Source organism: Dermacentor variabilis, chromosome 1 (genome assembly GCF_050947875.1).
Source record: "Dermacentor variabilis isolate Ectoservices chromosome 1, ASM5094787v1, whole genome shotgun sequence".
Lineage (NCBI taxonomy): Eukaryota > Metazoa > Arthropoda > Arachnida > Ixodida > Ixodidae > Dermacentor > Dermacentor variabilis.
This window is the reverse complement of record NC_134568.1, coordinates 119,639,855-119,659,251: the sequence shown is the minus strand read 5'-3', so window position 1 is coordinate 119,659,251 and position 19,397 is coordinate 119,639,855. Positions and strand designations below refer to the sequence as shown.

Here is a 19,397-nt window from a genome sequence, read left to right as displayed (position 1 = left end):
CGGCGAATGCGCACAAAGCCGACTTGAACAAAGCATGGCTTGAAGGGATCCATGAAAACAAGAGCAGCGATGGGTGCGCGACAACCGAAGGAAAAGGCTCGGAACAAAACGTTCCTGGTATACCCCCAACACAAAACACCGGGTGCTGTTGAACGTGTATGTGCTACACATAAAAGATTTGGTCGAAGAGGGGAGGTGAGGAGTGCAACGGAGAAAGCAAATCCGGAGATTTGGGAATTTCATTCCGCGAAATCAATAGCGGTATAATAAATCCGAGACGCTCTGGATGACAGCTGAACGCGCGCGCACGCGCAGTTACCGCTGCCGCGTCTTCTGCACATGCGCACCGCGCGCGCTTGTGTGACGTCAGTACGCAAGATCCATTTATGGGCCGCATGCCGGAGTAGGGAGGAGGTGGAATGGGAGGGGGGGTGCAGTCGAGTGGTGGGTAGGAAATCGAGGTGGTCGAAGGGGGGGGGGGGGAGCTCACGCGAGAGAGGCAGTAGGCGAACGCGATCGGAAGGGCGCATCGAAATGGGATGGCGTGCGCCCCACTGGATGGCCGACTCTCTTGCGCGGTTTTCTTTCGCGCATGCAGGCTGCTGCGCCAATGACATGCGCTTGACTTGCAAATCAGCCGAGCCATTGGGCCTCGCTTGCCGCCTTCATAACATCGTGCTCCCCTGCACGCTCGCCGCGACGCGGACCTCGGCCGAACAGCGTTCCTCTCTTCACCACACTCCCGAGTCTCTCGCGCTTACATGATCACAACGCGAGCACGAGTTTTTCCTGCGCTCATGCGCCGCGGTCTGGTATCATCAGCCGCTTTCTCCCTTTCAGATTTACTACTCTCTCTCTCCCCCCAACCCCCGCCCCCTAACCTTTTTTTCCTTTTCTTCAACCGTGGCTATAGGTGCGTGAGAAGCAGAGACTACGCTTGACACGCGTCGAAGTTTCGTCCCCCGCCAGGCGCACACTGCGTTCTTTTATTTTTTTTTTTACCAGCGTAAAATGTGGATTCCCCGGGTGGCGTGACCACGCGCGCGCATTAGCCCCGAGCCTTTTCGGAAGGTTTCGCTATCTCATTTACATGGCCGTCTTCGCATTCTCTAGCCTCCGCGCATCACTTATCCGACGAGCATGGCACTTCCGAGGCCCCGTAACGACGAGCAATTTCGCTCAACAAGACAGCCCGAGCTATTCGCCAACGGTTTAACCGCACTTTCGTTCACGAGTACTACTGCGACTAGAAACAAAATGCGCCTGTTACCAAGAGTAATGGCGCTGTACGAGCCCGTGCGATCGGAACCCAGCCGCACTTCACCAGTATGGACGCGTGATGTGTGGTGGGTGTGTCAAAAAGATAGAAAAGTCACGTGGGCCGCTAAACGAGCGAGCCTGCAATCGCTGGCCCTGCTCTCTCTACGCCCGGGGCAGCGCAGACGTCGTCGGATACACTGTTGCAGTCTAGTTGTGGCCTGGCACTGAGCGGCGGGCCGACAGTGCAGCGAAGGGGAAAGCCGGGCTCGCCGCCGGCTGGCTTCTCGGATCGATGCCCGGCCGCCCTTCGCTCCACGGCCCCGATGGGGTCGGCGGGGAGCGCGAGGAGCCGCGACCGCCTCCATTCGCGGAGGGGGTGTGCGAGAGGCGCTGCACTTTATCAGAAGAATTCAGAGCGGGAATTACGAGATCGCGATGGCGAGAGATAAAAAAAAAGGAGAGAGGGGGAAAGGGAGAGAGAAAAGAAAAATCGGCACCCTGGAAAACAGCACTTCTCAAGTACTGGGAATTCGCTGGCCCGAATACGCGTTTTTTACACTCCCTCGCCAGGTTCCGGCTCTACATCAATTGGAAAAGCACGATTAACACGGCGAGTTGTCGACGGGGGTCAAGGCGTCTTCTCGAGAGGTTGTTAGCTGAAATAGGCCGGTACTACGCTTACGCCGGTGTGCAACACTCTGCGATGTCAGATGCAGGCTGCAGACTCAGTGCTGTTGGACCGCGTTCGCAAAGATTTGTTTTTTCGTCTGTCCGAGCTGTCGTCGGGGCCAAAGGCCGCGCTCGCGTGCGAGGGACAATGTGGTCCGGAGCAAGCGGGAGATGGGGGAGGAACGAATTGCAAACTTAACCGCTGGTCTGTATACGTGCGCTTTGCGCAAGGGGTAGAAGATTACGCTGAAACGGCTCTACGGGGTCGGATATTGACGCACTCTACGGCGTGACATTCGACCACCTCGTATACGAACGTCCTGGACAGTAGATAGCATGCTGTCGAGCTGCTGGCACGGCGGCAGGTGAGGGGTGGCGCCGGAGGTCATCCCTGCGCACAACGACCACCACAGCCGGAGGCCCGTCGCTGGTGAGGGCTGTGTGCCCCCTCCACCAGATCGATCGGGCAAAAAATCAATGGCCACCAGCGGCGCGCTGACTCGGCGCCCTTTGCGGCGCCGACCCCACCCCCCTCCCTTCCACTTTGCCCTGTATCGACATTCATATCGATTCCGTCAAGACGAGGGCCAATAAGCGGCTATCGATCGCTGCCCGAGGGGTACCTCGCTGCCGCGCCGGGCACGCATTCTTTCTTGCCAACTCATTTTCCCGTCTCACAGTCCCGTCGATCTCAACCATCGCCTCGACCTTGGTGCAACAGTGGCGTCCCCGATCTACGCAAGCTCGCAACGCGTGCCTTGCCGCAGCGCTGACCTGCACACCATCGCTCTGTGGGCCGCGGCGGCTGAAACGATCAGCAACTTTCGCGATTCCAGTCGTGTAACCAAGCTTCCCAGTGAAACTAGTTCCTCCGTGGGATACTCGCATCACACCCCAACGTCCATGTCATCTCGGTCAAAGACGAAATGGACATCCGCCGGAGGTGTCGTTTTGGATATCACGTTGATATCGTAGCGTGCATGAAAAAAAAACAAACAAAGAAGATAAATAACTGCCACTGAAAGGCTCGGGATATCTCCACGTGTCCAGCTGATGTGTCAGCTCGGGTATTTTTCGATAACATTGGCTTTAAGAACTCTCATTAGTTGAGTGCGTTAGTTTCATTAGTTCCCGACGTGGTCAAGAAAAAGGGGATAGCCAAGTGCGCGTACGTATGCGCACCAAGCACGTATCCAACCTTTCGAAGCTCATATGGGCGTGTTCAGACCGATCGATTGATGGATTGTGTGTAACGTCCTTAACCAACACCTGGGCTGTGCGAGACGCCGTAGGGGGGACTTCGATTAATCTTGACTACCTTGTAGTTCTTTAGCTTGTAGCTAAGCACGCAGGCGTTTTTTTGCGATCCGTCCCCATGCATCAGAATGCGGCCGCGGCAAGTAACCGAACCCGAGCTCAGCAGCAGAGCGCCATAGTCGCAGAGCCACCGCGATGATGGGTGCCGCTGTGCTGCGTAATAACAGCTATCACATAATGTCTGCCGTGAGCGTGATCTCAAGTGCTCGCGTTATGTCTGATAACTCCCATTGGGAAAGCTGTCACAATGTTACTCGGTGATTTAGTACATGCTAGAATTGCTAAGCCAAATGTCATGGATACTTTCTTAAGCACCGTGCGAAAGGCCTCGATCTGGGTGTCCGCACGATGAGGAAGCGGCGGGCGACGTGATCGTACGAGGCACTTCGCATGACACATTCAGCTTATGCCCGGGGTATCGACCAATACAAGAGATACGATGCACTCGTCGTCCGTGGCGGGCTTTAGTAAAATTGTGTGCGCTGGCCCGACGCAGATTCACGAGCACCACGCGCCGTTCGGATGAACTTTGGATTTTCGCTGTTTATGCCCGGAGTTTTCTGTCGGAGCTTATTCCAGTGCTGTTGTGTTCGCGTTCCCGCGTTATGATGGAACATGAGAATCCAAACGTTTCTGCGTGCATTTAGCGAATGCGGAAGCCAGAACTCTGCAGGGCGCTACAGGAAAGTGATAACGCGCGCTTCTATACTTTTATCTGTTGCTTCGATGCATCGAGGACTTCTCCACCAAAGGTTGAAGATTTGAATGTGTGCCCCGTGTTTCTGTGGTTGTGCGGATAGACTTTGGTTACCTATCGAAATCTGCATTGTGACAGCAGTTTCTTCTTTTTTCTCTCTCTCCCTCTCTTGGGTTTCGTGTTACATTTAGTCTTCGCCGCAGAATAGATGGAAATTGAGTAGACGGAATTTTCTCAGCCTGCAGCAAATCATTTACAACGGAACAGAACGTCATGTGGGTCGCAGCGAAGGTACTGTCGGCGGCATGTCGCCGTCCGTGGGCGCGATAAAAAGCTTCCCTCTCTTTGTGTCTATTTATTTCCTGGATTAGCCGTTCGCTTTGTGAATCGCCGTCACCGCATAGAGCGGAGTCTGTTTCCGTGCGTCCTTCGGGTCCCGCTGAACATAACGACTTCGCTATTCTTGAACTGGCAAGAAGTGCGTTTCGCAGCTGTGGGCCATGACTGAGAGTATCTCAGCGCCTCCGCACGCCCCTTCCTTTGGGCTAGCTGTTAAAGCAACATGGAGAGAGAGCGAGAGAGAGCACAAAAAGTGACGCTTGAGGCGTACCGGGGCGGCTTGTGTGTGTGTGTGAGCCCAAGCGAAGAAAAGCCAGCATCACCTGCCCCCGTATCTGTCTCACGGGTCAAAATCCTTCCAAGATTCGTTCCCACGGCTTTTCCTTTCCCGCCCGTTGTGCATCATTCTCTCTCACCGCCCTTTCTGAAGACGCTGTCTCGCCCTCCTTCCCTTTTCACTCTACAGCGATCAAGGCGCAATCCCCCTCCTTCCCTCCCTCCCTCCCTCCCATGTCTCGTCGTGGTCTCGAGACTCTTGAGTTCTCTCGCGGCCCATCGGGGTGCGTGTCACGTGGTTTCTGTGACTGTAGCATATGCTCTCGTTTCTCGTTGTTGCGATGTTTTATTTTGTTCTTGTTTTGTGTACTTATTTTTACCTTGTTCGCTGTCAGCTCTGACCGGTACGTCTTTATTTTCTTTGAGCGTACGAGCATAAGGGCGTTGAGCGCGCCATCTGCTTCGTATAGTTCTTCGCTGCGGCTCAGTTTGATGTCGCTTCTCCTTAAAAGTCTCTCCGTTAACAAGAGCTGTGTCTTTTTAAAGCCCCGGACGACCTTGCTTGTGATGGCCGAACTGCTCTCTCTCTCTCTCTCTCTCTCTCTCTCTCTCTCTCTCTCTCTCTCGTTTGCCTCGCTCTGGTTAGCTGTCCGAGAGCAGTAAGGTTCGTCGGATATGGTTGCAGCCATTTGTGTAAATACGAATTTATGTGAGAGCGTGAAGTCGTGCAACCTTCAGCTGTTCAAAAATAATACGGCCTTGTTGTACGGGCCGACAATGTTCATTTTCTTCATCCGGGGAGGCACCGTTCCAGTTGCAGTTGACCACATCAGCTCAGCGCCGTCCTTGCTGCTTTTCTCGCTTTATAAATTTATGTTATCTGTCTCGAATCATTGCTTGGTAGTGTGTCCTTCCAGTAAACGTCATTTCCAAGAAGGCGACGAAACTGGTACGTTCGGGGATGTGGTCGTTTGTTTTAACCTCCCGAAATGTTGCTGCTCTACCAGAGAGCCCAGTGTCCCCTACAGTGCCTACGCGCACCGGGTGGTCACCCGCCGTGGTTGCTCAGTGGCTATGGTGTTGGGCTGCTGAGCACGAGGTCGCGGGATCGAATCCCGGCCACGGCGGCCGCATTTCGATGGGGGCGAAATGCAAAAAGACCCGTGTATTTAGATTTAGGCGCACGTTAAGGAACCCCAGGTGGTCGAAATTTCCGGAGTCATCCACTACGGCGTGCCTCATACTCAGAAAGTAATAATAGTAATATTTGGGGTTTTACGTGCCAAAACCACTTTCTGATTATGAGGCACGCCGTAGTGGAGGACTCCGGAAATTTTGACCACCTGGGGTTCTTTAACGTGCACCTAAATCTAAGCACACGGGTGTTTTCGCATTTCGCCCCCATCGAAATGCGGCCGCCGTGGCCGGGATTCGATCCCGCGACCTCGTGCTCAGCAGCCCAACACCATAGCCACTGAGCAACCACGGCGGGTTACTCAGAAAGTGGTTTTGGCACGTAAAACACCATAATTTAATTTTTTACCGGGTAGTCGTGTAACCTCTTTATTATCGTCCTTAGTACCATCGGCTCGCAGCTCAGAATATTTCAGGTGCACGCTGTTGACCGACACACACGGCCAACAAATTGCTCGCGGTACACAACGTCTTGTCTATTTTCCCTCGCGCACGTGTTGCTTGCGGTGCTGGGTTACTAAGCTAAACTAAAACAAAGGTGTTGCTATCCTTACTGCCGGAGAACGCGTGGCCGCGTCTGACTCTGCGTTTTATCAAATTTTTGCGCAGACCTCGTGACGTCATCAGCGAGCCTCCTGTTCTAGCGCAGTTGGCCAATTGCGTCTACACTAGGCCGACACCAGCCGGCTCAGTTGGCTTGTCGAGTTACAATTTACTGTAATTGAGAGAGACGGGACGGCGCAGAGGCCAGTAATTCTCTCGTGCCCACCAGCACTCTTATTTCGCTACGTTAGCCGCACTGCTGGCGTGTAGACGGGAATTCTAAGAATGTGAGAAAGCAGCTTGAAATGTTCTCTGTTCGTTTGTCATCTAGCATATCCTGTTGTCCGCTGAGAGATGGCTAGGCTTCCCTGTACGACCACTCCGGGAGGCGCGGCTCAAGGCTTGCGTTCGTGTAAATTCGTTGCATTGACCGCCCCGCAGGGCATGCGTTGGCTCGCTCGGCCCCGCTTAGCAATACGGATGCAAACGTGAACCGCAGGTCGGCACGCGCCGCCGCGACTTGTATGTCAAATCGCTCGCGTCGATTTCGTGCACGGACTATGCTTGACGCAAACGCGCCTCTCTCGAGCTCGTCGAAGGAGCCGTTGGGTACTGTCGTCAGCGGTATCAAGTGCCCGTGGACTGGTGCCCTTGGCGAAGTCGTAACAAGGGAAGCGCAGCCGTAGGCTGTCGTTTGGTCGTAGATAGATAGATAGATAGATACTGCCGAGCGCCCAGGGGCCCCGAGTCTCAGTGTTCCGGTACGCCGCAGGATACCTTGGTGCCCTGTGTATTGGTGGCGCTGCTCCGCCCTCCATTTTTTTTTTTCGTGGGTAATTTAGATTGGGCGTCTGCGATTCTTCGTCTTATCCTATTCGCGCTAACACTGTTCAATTATGATTTCTTCCTGACGCTTGGCGCTCATGGGAGCACCCACGATAGTGAGATTCGATCTGATATGGCCCATTTTTGTCCGTCTGTCGTGGTATATATATATATATATATATATATATATATATATATATATATATATATATATATATATATATATATATATATATATATAAACATGCACACAGTCTAGAAACGTGCGTTGTTGGATAAACCGGCGCATAATTTTGGTGAAAACATAGAGTGGGGGGGGGGGGGGGGAGTGTAGGGCATGAGGGGGTGGTGAGTGGCGAGTCAACGTTCTTTCGGTCAAGCACCAGTTTCCTGGACATTGTGTCCGATGCACTCGTGTCGAAGTGACCCGTTTCTCTCTTGTTTATTATTTTTTTAGTGTTATTTCGTCTTTTCGCTGGTTTCACGTAGCACTTTTCAAATCTTGTTTCTCCGCCTGCTATTGAACATTTCGGAGCAGCAGCGGCGCTCCTCGTCGCCTGTTGTCTTGCGCATCCGTGTCGCGCTGCCGAAAATACTACGTTTGAAGTTTTTTTTTCTCCGGCGCACGGACTCCCGTTCTCAACCAACACCACCCAGCACTGCCTCAGCGGGCTTGTCCATAAACAAGGGCGCGTCGAGACGATCGTAACCGCAGGGCCCCCCACCGGTCGGTCCGCCTTCTTTTTTTCCCTACCCGCGGCTGCTGTGGTGGCAGCGGGCTTTCGTGTAGCGGCCTTAGCGGCGGTTCTGCCTCGCTCATTTTTAATGGGCGCGCCGTCATGTGGCGGTGGCATCGGGGAAAGGCGGGATGGAAGTAGGGGCAGCAGACAGCGCGGCCCATCGGTCTGCTGCCCGAGAGAGAAAGAGGGGAGTGAAGGAAAATAACAACAATAAGGAAGAACGCGCCGTTTCGCCCGGGGCGCCCCGGAGCAGGGAAAATACCTCCATGCGGTCTGCCGGGCTTGTCGCGTGACGTCAAAATGACGTCACGGGCAGTGCACCCCGCCGTCTGGGACATGTGGGGTAAAGAAGAAAGAATTGGAGGTCGCGAAACAGGGCATCGGGTAACAGACAGAGAGAGAGAGAGAGAGAGCGTGAGCGTGTGGCTGACAGCGGGACAGATAGGAGCTGTAGCCTGGAATGGGCCGAGAGTGTCGGCCAGGGGTTGCGTTGTGTGCACACAGGTGCAGCGAGCGCACTATCCCTTTCTAATTTTAAGTAGAGATACGGCTTTAGATGGGTCCGGACACGCTAAGAAAGCAAATGTGTTTTTGTCCGTATACGTGCTGAAGTAACTGTGTGGGTATGTTTACGTGAAAACAGTTAGCACATCGCGGTTCTTGGTTAATAACCCCCAGCCCCCTTCTGCAAGCTTAATAAATAAATAAATAAATAAATAAATAAATAAATAGAAGAAGAGGGGAAAATCTAAAGCAATCAAGTGAAGCTTCCCTCTAGAGCGACAGGAAGCTTGTGTGGCCGAACACGCTTCCTACTGCGCAGGCATGTTTCTCTTCTGTCCTGACTGATCCTACGGCGTTGTTTGCGTCGCCTTGGCTCACTGCTTTGTGTACCAACTCGCTTCATGCTCCGTGCCTTGAAGCATCAACCACGAAGCGCTGTCCTAACTCTCCCGGCAGCGCTAAAATCGTCGCAAAAGAAGTTATTGGCACAGTTTGAGCTCTGCAGAGGTTCCCGCGCAGAACCCCTTGAAAGCGCCGCTACTAAGTTCTCCCGTTCCTTCTCGACTTGCGGCCGAACCTTCGGCATTTGCGCCAATTCTCCACTGTGCCTCCTGGTTCTTTATATTTGGGATCCGGGGTGGACTGCTCGATCGAATGTCGCCCAAGTCCCCTCAGTGCCGTGCCGCAGACTTTTGAGAACGGGCCGTGCGCTGTCCCTGCGGCGCGCCTACATTGGGGCGCGATCTCGCACACCCACAATGCGTGCAGCCGAAAGCGCGGACCACGTGATGGGGACGGAGGAGGCCCAGGCGCGAAGACCTGCCGGTTTCCGGAATTTCTGATCGATATTCCTCTCGCAAAATGTGCGCCCATGGCCGGAGAACTGCGCGGAGAGGAGAAATAACTTGACCTTCTCTCCACTCGGCTTCTGACCTTCCGGCTCGTAACGTCTCTCCCGCCGTCAGCCAAGTATCTTCCTGGTGTCGAGCGCTGTGCGAACATTTTCGGGGACCTCATTTCCGCTTCCGTTTCTTACGCCACATGCTCGCCCTCTTGCCGTTCTTTCTTAAGCCTTCTTTTTTCCATTTTTGCTTAACCCCGGTGAACGAACTGGACGGGAAACTCTCCCGAGGAGCCGCGGACTCCTAGGGAAGGAAACGTCGATTTGCCAGCGTTGGGGGATCACTCGCCCGTTCTCTTCTCTGTGCCTCCCAATTTTTCGGCGCGTCAGTGTTTCCGTTCGCCCGTCCGTCCCGGGACATTGATTTTCTTTAACGCAGGGGTCGTTTTCTGGGTCCGGCTGTGTCATTCTCCGGGGCTTAAGGGCTGCAGCGCGACGTGCTGTTCGTGCACAGTTGCATACAAACTACTGGTGCTAGTAGCGAGCCAGTCTTTATAAATGTTGTGAAACTACGTTTTGGCTACTAGCCGCGCGTCAACGCCACCCACTGTCTACATGTTTTTGCAGCTATAAACGTATGACGGGTGCTGCAGTGCTCCTCCCCCTCCCTTTTTAAAATTTTTTCTTTGTGAGCGTAGCTCAGATCACCGGGGAGATATTAAAGTGGCATTATTCGTCGCACTTGTGTCACAGGCGTCATACTTCCCTTCTCGGTTATTACGCAAACGATATTGGGCGTGCACCGCAACTATCTCATCGCCAAACGAGACAAGTATAGGTCCCATATGCCTCAGTCATGCTTTCCTAAAGGCAGCCACGTAGCAGCTTACGTAATAAATTGTAGACGCTCGCACTATATATATATATATATATATATATATATATATATATATCTTACATTTTAGTACTGGAGGAAACAGACTTTCTTAAAAACCTTTTCACGTTTCCATTGTTTATCCTTATGCAGAAAATCTGCCTGCCAATATATGTTTAACCGATAGAATCACACTCCTGGTGCTGCAGGACTGTTACTCTGCAGGGTAACATATGCGAAACCATGCATATATGTATGACTGTGTTGCAGGCCGGTTTGAGAGACAACAGCGGAAGACACGACGTGTGGGCCACACAGCTATTGTGGCTTGAGTGCTCTGGACAGACGTGTGGACGTGTGTGCAAGTCTGCGTTGCGTTGCTCGAACTGGTGTGAGCATTGATTATTGTGTAATTTGTGGCATAAATTTAATGTTTGGACGGCCGCTACACTGACAATAAATGATCACGTTTTGAAATCGCTCTTATTTGAAGTCGCTCTTATGCGTTGTTAGCGCCGTGCACTCGAGTGATGGAGGTGCCGGCCAACATTTCGTGACCACGCTTTTCGTGTACACAAGGCCATCCACACAAAGGTCAACCGTTCAATGCCACAGCATTAAAATTACTTATCAAAAGATAATGAAGGAAATCTGTCGACTTATTCTTTTCCGGGCTGCCATGGTTGAAGACGGCACTTTTGGGGTGTCGGAGTCGGCACCGTCTGCGCGTCGCTCGTGCCACGCTGACCCATACAACTTTGTGCCTGTTATAAGCGATCGCATTCCGCCGCTTACTGGTGCAGGACACCCAACAGCAGCCATTTCACTTTTCCCATGGTGCGGTGCGCCGCGTGAGGGGACATCTCAACCTACCTCAAGTATTACAGAGGTGCTTTGAGCTACCACCGTCCAGCTCATTGCTTCTTGGCTCATTGCCACCGCTTTATATGGATGCCAAGTGTTGGAAATGCGACAGCATTCATGTAAACGCGGCTACAACGGGCTGCGGGCTCGTTAGTTGCCGAAGGGCAGCTCCCATTGGCCGTCTGTTTGAAATAGTCGAAAATATAAATGTTTGAGTAAATGTGCGCAACGCTTCAGCGTATCATTCATTACCACCACCCCTGATAGGGGCTACTTGCGCACTAGCTGGCGCACGTACAGCTGGCACTATGAGCAGGGTCTGTAACGCCTGTAATGCATTCTATGTGTTTAATGGGGTACCTAACGTAACCTCCCGTCTCTCATACCTGTACCAAAACAGCTCCAATGGTGCATTGGTGATAAGTTTTCCGCCTTGTGACGCCGAAGGCAGGAACACGTAGGAAAAGGTTCGGGTATCCGATCTTCTCTTAAAACAAAAATAAAGGCAATGCAAACCGCCGAAAAAGCGTTCAAAAATTACATTTACGATGTTTCTCAGTTATCATTTACGCTGTGCTACGTAAATGTCAGGTGTTCATTGACGCTTAGTGTTCACTACCGCCTGGTGGTTGACTCCAGAGTATACTTACTATGCATTGTTTAGTTGCGCTCGGCATTTACTACTAAGTTGGAGCGCGCTTGTGCTGCTACTATATGCAGCGCGACACTCGGCCGTGTTAGGCCGATCATGTCGAACGGGCAACCGCCTCAACGCGAATGGAGCCTCAACACGTGCCCGAACAGGAGTACTGCGCAGCCGAGCCAAACGGCTCGACCTAAGGCAACGATAGGATGGTGGCGCCACCTAGGTACACATTTACAAAGCGTTGCTGGGGCCGCGTCTGTGCCCGCGGGCCCGAGCGACAGTTTTATTTTTCCCCGTTAGCGAGATTTCGTCGTACCGCTCATTCCATATCCGATCGATTGGCGAGTATCGCGGTAGTATGCGAGAATGTCCGTTCCGAAGCACTCGTGTAGCGCGACATTGAAGTATGCGGCCTTTTTTTTTTTTACTCTTTGATTCTGTTTAGCCAAGTGTGGAGCATGTTACGCTGAGTCATTACAGCACATAGTAACTGTTTGCTTTTTCTTTGCAGGAGCGCTATGAGAAGATGATGCATCAGATGCACGAAAGGCGTCGGGGCACACCAGATGAAAATAAAAATATGCAACAGGTGAGCGTTTATTCATGTACATTTGCACGCGTTGGTCATGAGCACGGAGTTTGCACGAGTTTCTCACAGGGATCTGCATGAGCGGGCATGAACGCTTACTAAAAACTACTTGAGCCCAGCATGAGGCCGTCTGATTGCTTGGATGCAACGTGCGCGATATAGAGCTTCGTGGTAACAAGCGGCAGCGAGCGCCGTTTTTGCTCCATATCTAGGATAGAGCGCGACGCCACGCCGAGAGAGATCCATAGGTGTCCTGCGGGGTAGTGTTGCGCGCCGCGCGGCATCGCGAATGCGTCCTTCGCTGATATGACGTTATTCTAGCGCGAAATCATGTGTATCGCCAAGGAGCGCGAGGATTTCCTTTGCTCAATTATTTTTGAGGGAGAATACACTAAAGAGCAAAAGTACGCCGTGAGGCGCAGCAGCTCTTTCCCTATCGGCGTGGTTGCTAGGGTAACGGGCGCTTTTCCGATTGTTCCCGCCTTCATCCTCTCGTACGTCCTCCTCCTCCGCCCGCCTTACAACGGCCACCATTTTCAATATTTTCGATCCGTGCGGCTGATGGCGTCTTCCTCGTGTCGCCTGCTGCGTCGACCAGCGTCGGCCAGGCTCGTCGCTGCGCGCCCGTGCGGACCGGCTTCCGCAATGTCGTCGCGCCGATTGTTGCGAGGTGGCACGTGAGTGAAGCGCGGGCCGTCCTCGCCCCCTCGCGAGGCCTCCCGCGAATTCCGGTCGGCCGCCGCCACCGCCGCCGCGCATGGGAGTCCGTCGGCCATCACCGCCCGCTCCGTCGGCAGGCGCGTGCCAAGGGTTGAACGCGGCAAGCCTTGTTGCTACCTTTTGAGAGTCGTATGCGAACGAACCGCGCATCCGCGTTGCCCTTGCCGGGTGGGCCTCGGAGCGCGCGTCGTCGCTGCAGCGTTCTCCAGCAACGTGCTGCCGCCGCCTGCAGGTAGCGAGCGCCATTTGCGGAAGCGGGGTTGCCGGAAAAGACGGAATGGCGTCGTCCCCCGGCGGCAGAAATAATCTCAACGGGAGGACGCTGAACGGCTCCACGACGCCGTACCTCCCGCAGGGAGTGCCGGAACACCTCGGGCACCCAGGGGTGAGTCTTTGAGCTGCCAGGGTATTCTGGATGGCGCACGACCTAGCGCTGCCGCCGCGTGGGGCGCCAACATATGGGAGTGGCTGTTTGGGGTCAAGCGCGTCCTTCGAGTGGGGCCCTCGCCCTCCTTACGCTTTTTAACAACTCTCCTCCCTTGGTGGGTTTCTGTTGCACGCACTGTGCCTGTAGCGGGAAGTGAAGCCGTAACTTAAAAGTTGCTTTCACCGAAGGCTGTTAGGTTGTGGCTTTACTTGAGGCATTATAGGTGCGCAGTGTTCGTGTTATAATTGTTTCCTCAGCTTATCGCGTATGCTTGCGTATGATCATGCTGATCGTTGCAAATTTAAGCCATTGTTGTCGTTGGTTAACCCACTGCTGTTTACATTGCCGATGTGCGGCGCTTCGCGCGTCACGGCTGGCATGGAGCTAACCACGCTTCATTAACCGTTTGTCTTAATTGTACTATTTTATTTCTTTAGCGCTGACTTTAGAATGGAACGTTTATTGTACTTACTGAAGTTGTGCATTGTCTCTTAGCGCAGCCGTGTTATGCAACTGAAGGTGTACTTAAAGCAGCATTTTACGTTGCGGCTCGGACTGTTTATTCTTGTCAGTTTACGTACTGTTTTCTGCTGTACCATGGTAGGGACCATGTGAAAGCGGGACACACCGGGCACGTACCCATGCTGAACTGACCCAGCAGGGCACACTCGACTCCCGCTTTCTTTGCTCTCCCACCGGAAACGCAAGTTACCGAAGCATACGTTATTGCGTTGCATGTAATCGTTAGAGAGAAAAACAAAATAATACCAACAACTGAGTGCACATTCACATCGCGCTGTGTCAAATTTTTTCGTCGAACACAATGCAAGCAGGTGCAGTGATTCGCACGTTTGTGTTGGCACTCCCAACCAGCGCGCCTGTTGTTACGTCTTGGCTTGTTATTGCGCTCTTCGACAATTAATTACGTATTTTCTCATGCCGCGTGGAAAATGCAGCAAGGACGAAGCGTAGTGCTTCGTTTTCTGAATACCTCACTGCGGTTTATGCGAATCGCATCGTACTTGCACGGCAGTGAGGAGGGCTTGCGTGGCCCAGCATTTCATCTCCTTTATGCCCCGTACAGCTTGGCTACAAGGTCGCGTGCCTCAACAGTACTGTTTCCGCGCTCGTTTGCTGATTAAGACGCACGGAGCGTTTCTCGTGCATGCGCACTCCCTCTTTCCGGCTTAACCGTCCTGTTTGGCATCACAATCGCGGAGTGCACAACGCGCTGTGGTATTTTAAGCCGGACAAGGGCTTACGTTTGTGAACACTGACTGGAGTGCGCCAAAGATGGTGTAGCAAGCGCTTGAAATTCCTGTTTCCCCAACATTAACCCTCTTTGCGTGCGTTTCGTTAACGATGCGCTCTCGCTACACCATAAACATTTTTTTTTAGACTGTATAGAAAGCGAAACGCTGTTCTGCCGTTGTCCCGCACCAGCGGGAAAATGTTTATCATTTCTTCTATCTGGCAAAATTTGGGAGGAAGATAATATATTATCAGCGAGTCAAATGTAGCATGCGAACGAAGCCCCTGTTGAGCTTTTTCTAACCCGTTCCGCCCTCATGGAGGTCCTTTTCCGGTATTTGTGAAGTGCTGCGCCAAGTCGAAGTAATCCATTTTGCTCGCGCATCCGCGGCGGTGGTGGTGGTCGTGGCGCTCTGCTGCCGGGTGCGAGGCCGCGAGTTCGATTCTCGGCCTCGGCGGCTGCATTCGATGGGGGTGGCATGCCAAAGCGCTCGTGTGCATTTAGTAGCCACCTCAGGTGGTCGGCCTACTCCGGAGCACTACAGCACCTCATAGCTAGACGAAGAATTGGAGACGTTAAAGGAGTGCAGGCACTTATTTGCGAGGTTGTATAAGGATGACGAAGCACGTGAAAGAATGGCGCTTAGCAAATGCGCGAACTGTGAAATACTTATAAAGTATGTTAATGCGATGCTAGAGTTCGTCTCGAAATTCCAGAGCTGGCGTCAAGATTATAGTGACGTCATGGCACAGAGCGAATTTTCCGACGTTGCGTAGCAATAAGGCTAGGTATCATGGTGTTGCCCATGAAGAAAGTAAACAAGCGTCTGCGCGCGTTTCATATGGCGGTATGCGCTCGGGTTCCTGCGTTCCTGCGCCCTTCCTGGGATCGCAGGAAGGGCGCGTGTCAGCGTGTCGCTAGTACTATAGCAAATGTAGTGGGCTCTTGCACTTTCCAATGATTTTTCTTTCAATAGTTTGAAGAGTTATTGCAAAAAGAAAAGGGGGAAAAAAGAGGAAAAAAGGTTAAGGCGGTACACTTTTGATGGATACTAAAAAAGAAACACAAAATCAGTTTAGACTGATAAAGTAGTCGTTGAAAATTGTATTTACAGTAGCACTGCGGACAAAAAAAGAAAATTATGGACAGCGTTTTAGTTTTTAAATTTCGTGCCGATACCCCAGCGCCAGTACATCAGCGCGACGTCATGGATTTTAAAGCATCTGTTTCCCTTCTTCGTATTCTGGCTGTTTTTGCATGGTACTTTGCCCGACGTTGGCAAAGTTTAACTTCTGGCTCTTTTGGAATACATTGTAGTCAATCCATACCAATAAAAAATTATCTAGGCCTCAGCAGATGCTGCCAAATGCATGACGTCACGTCAAGCTTGTGCGGTGGCGTCGCCACCTGCTTTTAATTTTTGCCTCATTTCTGGCTTGTTAAGCCTCATTTCATGGTAACAGTGGCCTTTTTTTTTAATTGTAGAAGCGTAATTTAGTAATACAGCTCAAATCAGTTTTTTCTTTATTTAGTGTCGCCTTAAGCCCCATCAATCGGTTATGGCACATGCGTGTGGTTTGAAGTTCCTCATGCAGGAATGGAAGCACCTTGCTTATTATTTGTGGCTGCATTCGACAAAGAATCCCTTGAAAGCATTTAAATTGATATTTAAAAGTTGATCACAGTTCCATTTTACATGTGAATGGATGTGCACAGGACCCCGTGTTAATATGATTAATGCCAAATTACACTAAGGAACGAGTCTGCAACATGTAGTTGGGGAAACATGATTTTTTCATCACTGTTGCTTATATGTAGGATGAAAAAGACAAAAGCCGTACGTGTAGTGACTAGAATGAACATGAAAGGGGAAATGCATTGCTGCTATTTCTATTACGGCAACAATTTGGTATTACCCTTTCTGGATCTGTTCACTATGTTAGTTGTACACGAATTGCTTAAAGACCAAAATGAGATAATCTGCATTGCTTCCACCCACATTTATATGTGGTGCACGTCCTTGGTATCAATCTGATAAATTGTTGTGGTAAATAAAAGGGGGTAATACCATATGATTGTCCAAAAAGGCGCTTTTTTTTTTCCTTGCAAAATTACTAGCATACTGCTGTTGTCGAATTATAGTGCTATTTTATTACTCTGAAGTTCAGTTTGGCAAACTTGGAAAATAAGTATTGCTTGAGTGTCAGTTATGTGGAGTAGTTACATCACAAATATCACATTTCAATTCTACGTTTGCTGAAATGGCATGCTTGTGCATTTAGCAATAAATTGGTATCCCTTCATGGCATCCCTTCATGGCATGAGTAGGGTGGCAGATTGCTAAGAAAATGCTGATTATTTTTTCATTAGGAATTGAGAGCTGGCAACCCAGTTGTTGATTTGCTTATCTTTGGGCTACTTTCCAACACCTCTACAAGTACATGCACAGTTGATTCCTTAACACAGCTACAGATTCCGTGAATGTATAAATGGATGGTTAGATCCTCATCCCTTTTCTTTTTACTGGGTGAAAAATATTGCTTGGAGCTAATGGCTGCAATGTTTGTGTCATGGCTGGATGAAAATGCCATGGCCAAGCAGTTGCAAAGTATGACGCAGTAGTTGCAGGCTTCCCTCTCCTTGTTGAATATATAATTTACTTTGTGCTTGTTAGTCAATCTTCCATGTTTGCTTACTGCATTATATTCATGTGCCACAGGAAATCATGTTAACTTTGTGGAAATTCATTTTGATGCAGTGTCACAGAAGGATTACTAGATTGCTAAGAAATAAAGGACACTCATGCTTGTATTCTTGAGTTTCTGCTAACTGGAGCCCACTGAAGAGTGGTACATGGGACAGAGGGCATACATTTCGTGTCCTTTTATGTCAGTTAAAAATATATTTCTTTTTGCTATTGCAAATGTGTTATTTCTAGTATACTAACATTATATTTGTGACTTGGCCTTGCTGTGAACCCCAATTTCTGCTCACAAATTAAATTACTCATAACAATTCACATTCAACCCACAACCTGACTGCATGACGTTGTAAGGCAAGTTATACACTCTGAGCTCAGCAGAAGCACTCGGGCATATACAGGGTGTTTCTGTGAACACTTTCAAAAATTTTCAAAGGTTGCCTGTGGCACATAGCTCAATTCCAGTTTATGAGCCGGTCTACTCAAAGCAGCGGACCCTACTTGCACAAACAGTTGAAATGCAAAATTGACGAATTAACAGTAATTCACTAATTAACTTCAGCTAATTATTGTATGACCCATATTGCAATTTACAAATTCTAGCAATGGACTTCGCAAGGCGGATCCACTTGGAGCGAATTCTTGGGACGACACCAGTTTCGAGATACAAATTCCTTAACTTTGCGGAGGAATGCATTAGCATTCCAGTTGTGTGCTTCAGTGCATGAAACAACGTTTTGTTAACAAATTAACTGGAACACCAATGCATTTCTCAGCAAAGTTCGGGAATTTATGTCTCGAAACTAGCGTCATCTTGAAAATTCGTTGCAAGTAGATCCGCCTTGCGAACTCCACGGCTATAATTTGTAAATTGCAATATGGGCCATAATGTAATTAGTTAGAAGAACCTTAATTAGTAATTTTTTGTTAATTAGTCTATTTTGCATCTCAATTTTTTTCTGCAAGTGTTGTCTGCCGCTTCGAGTAGACCAGCTCATGAACTAGAATGGCGATATCTGCCACTGGAAACTTTTAAAGATTTTTGAAAGTGTTCACTGAAACACCCTGTATAGCCCTGAAACACCCTTGCCATATTATAGCTATACTGAGGTTTCCAGTGTATTGTTTTCCTACATCTAAAACAATTGGCAGGTTTATTTCCAAGCACTAATAGACCATCAAAGCTTCTGTAATATAAACTTGTTTAATTGCACAACTTATACACTGACTATAATTTACCCTGACCCAAAGTGACCGTGACTCAAATTGACTGTGACAGCGTGCAGTGTTTATTGAAGGGTGGTTTTTATTGGTTGGCGGCGGCTAACTTGTGTGCAAGCAACTGAATAAGGTGCTCTACTACCGTGTTACAGACAAGAGTAAAAAATGGGGCGTGTAGTTGATGACCACCAGCACAGCTCATCCATAACCAGCAGCAGAGCATGGACTTCACATTCTGATTCAGTACGATCTGTAGTGGCCATTAAACCACTGTGACATTGCAAGCACTATTAACTGTGTTTGGAAAGTGCGCCAATTTAAAACAGCTTTATTTTTCTGCAGATGATTCAAGAACTCTTGTAGTTTATTGTTCTCTATGAACCTATAAAGTTTTGTATGTGGTCAGTGACAGTAGAGTGGCAAGTATAGTTGATGAGTGGAGTTCTTTAAATGCAATACCAGAAGATGACATAGGGGAATAAAGAAAGTGGTGCTTGCTAAATTGTGTTAAAAAACTGGTACAATAAGAAGTTTGGCAACAAAACTTGTCTTGACCAGCATTATCGCTGAGCAGAGGGCAGCAAGTGACCTGGCTTCAGCTGTAGTATTAAGATCAGTGAAAAAAAAAGATATTGAAGGACTCTGACGGCAACAGAAACATATTATGCAATGGCCTGGCTGTTACATTACAAATTGCTCACTGTGTCATCTGCTCTTGGATGACCTCCAGGTAAAAAATGGCACAGCTGGCCTAGGAAGCCTGAAGTGCAAAAACGTCATAGAATACTGCAGTGTATTGCATGAAATGTTGAGACATCAAGAGATAGTTGGGACGTTATGTGCAGAGAACTTGCAAAGGGTACTTAAGATTAAGGGTGTTTCTATAAATTGCGCATTT

At 50.1% G+C, this 19,397-nt stretch overlaps 1 protein-coding gene across 4 annotated transcripts in view; it reads left to right on the top strand.

The window, feature by feature from the left end:
• The window catches only part of Tet (Ten-Eleven Translocation (TET) family protein), a 214,941-nt gene that overhangs the window by 125,776 nt on the left and 69,768 nt on the right, over positions 1 to 19,397 (top strand). For 3 of the 4 annotated variants that reach the window (XM_075694244.1, XM_075694247.1, XM_075694245.1), the window contains 2 exons: positions 12,101 to 12,178; positions 13,131 to 13,283. In XM_075694244.1, the coding sequence (XP_075550359.1) occupies positions 12,101 to 12,178; positions 13,131 to 13,283 (231 nt within the window). Of the gene's footprint in view, positions 1 to 11,846; positions 11,994 to 12,100; positions 12,179 to 13,130; positions 13,284 to 19,397 lie in introns of those variants that run through there. The other variant, XM_075694248.1, reaches the window with a different exon arrangement.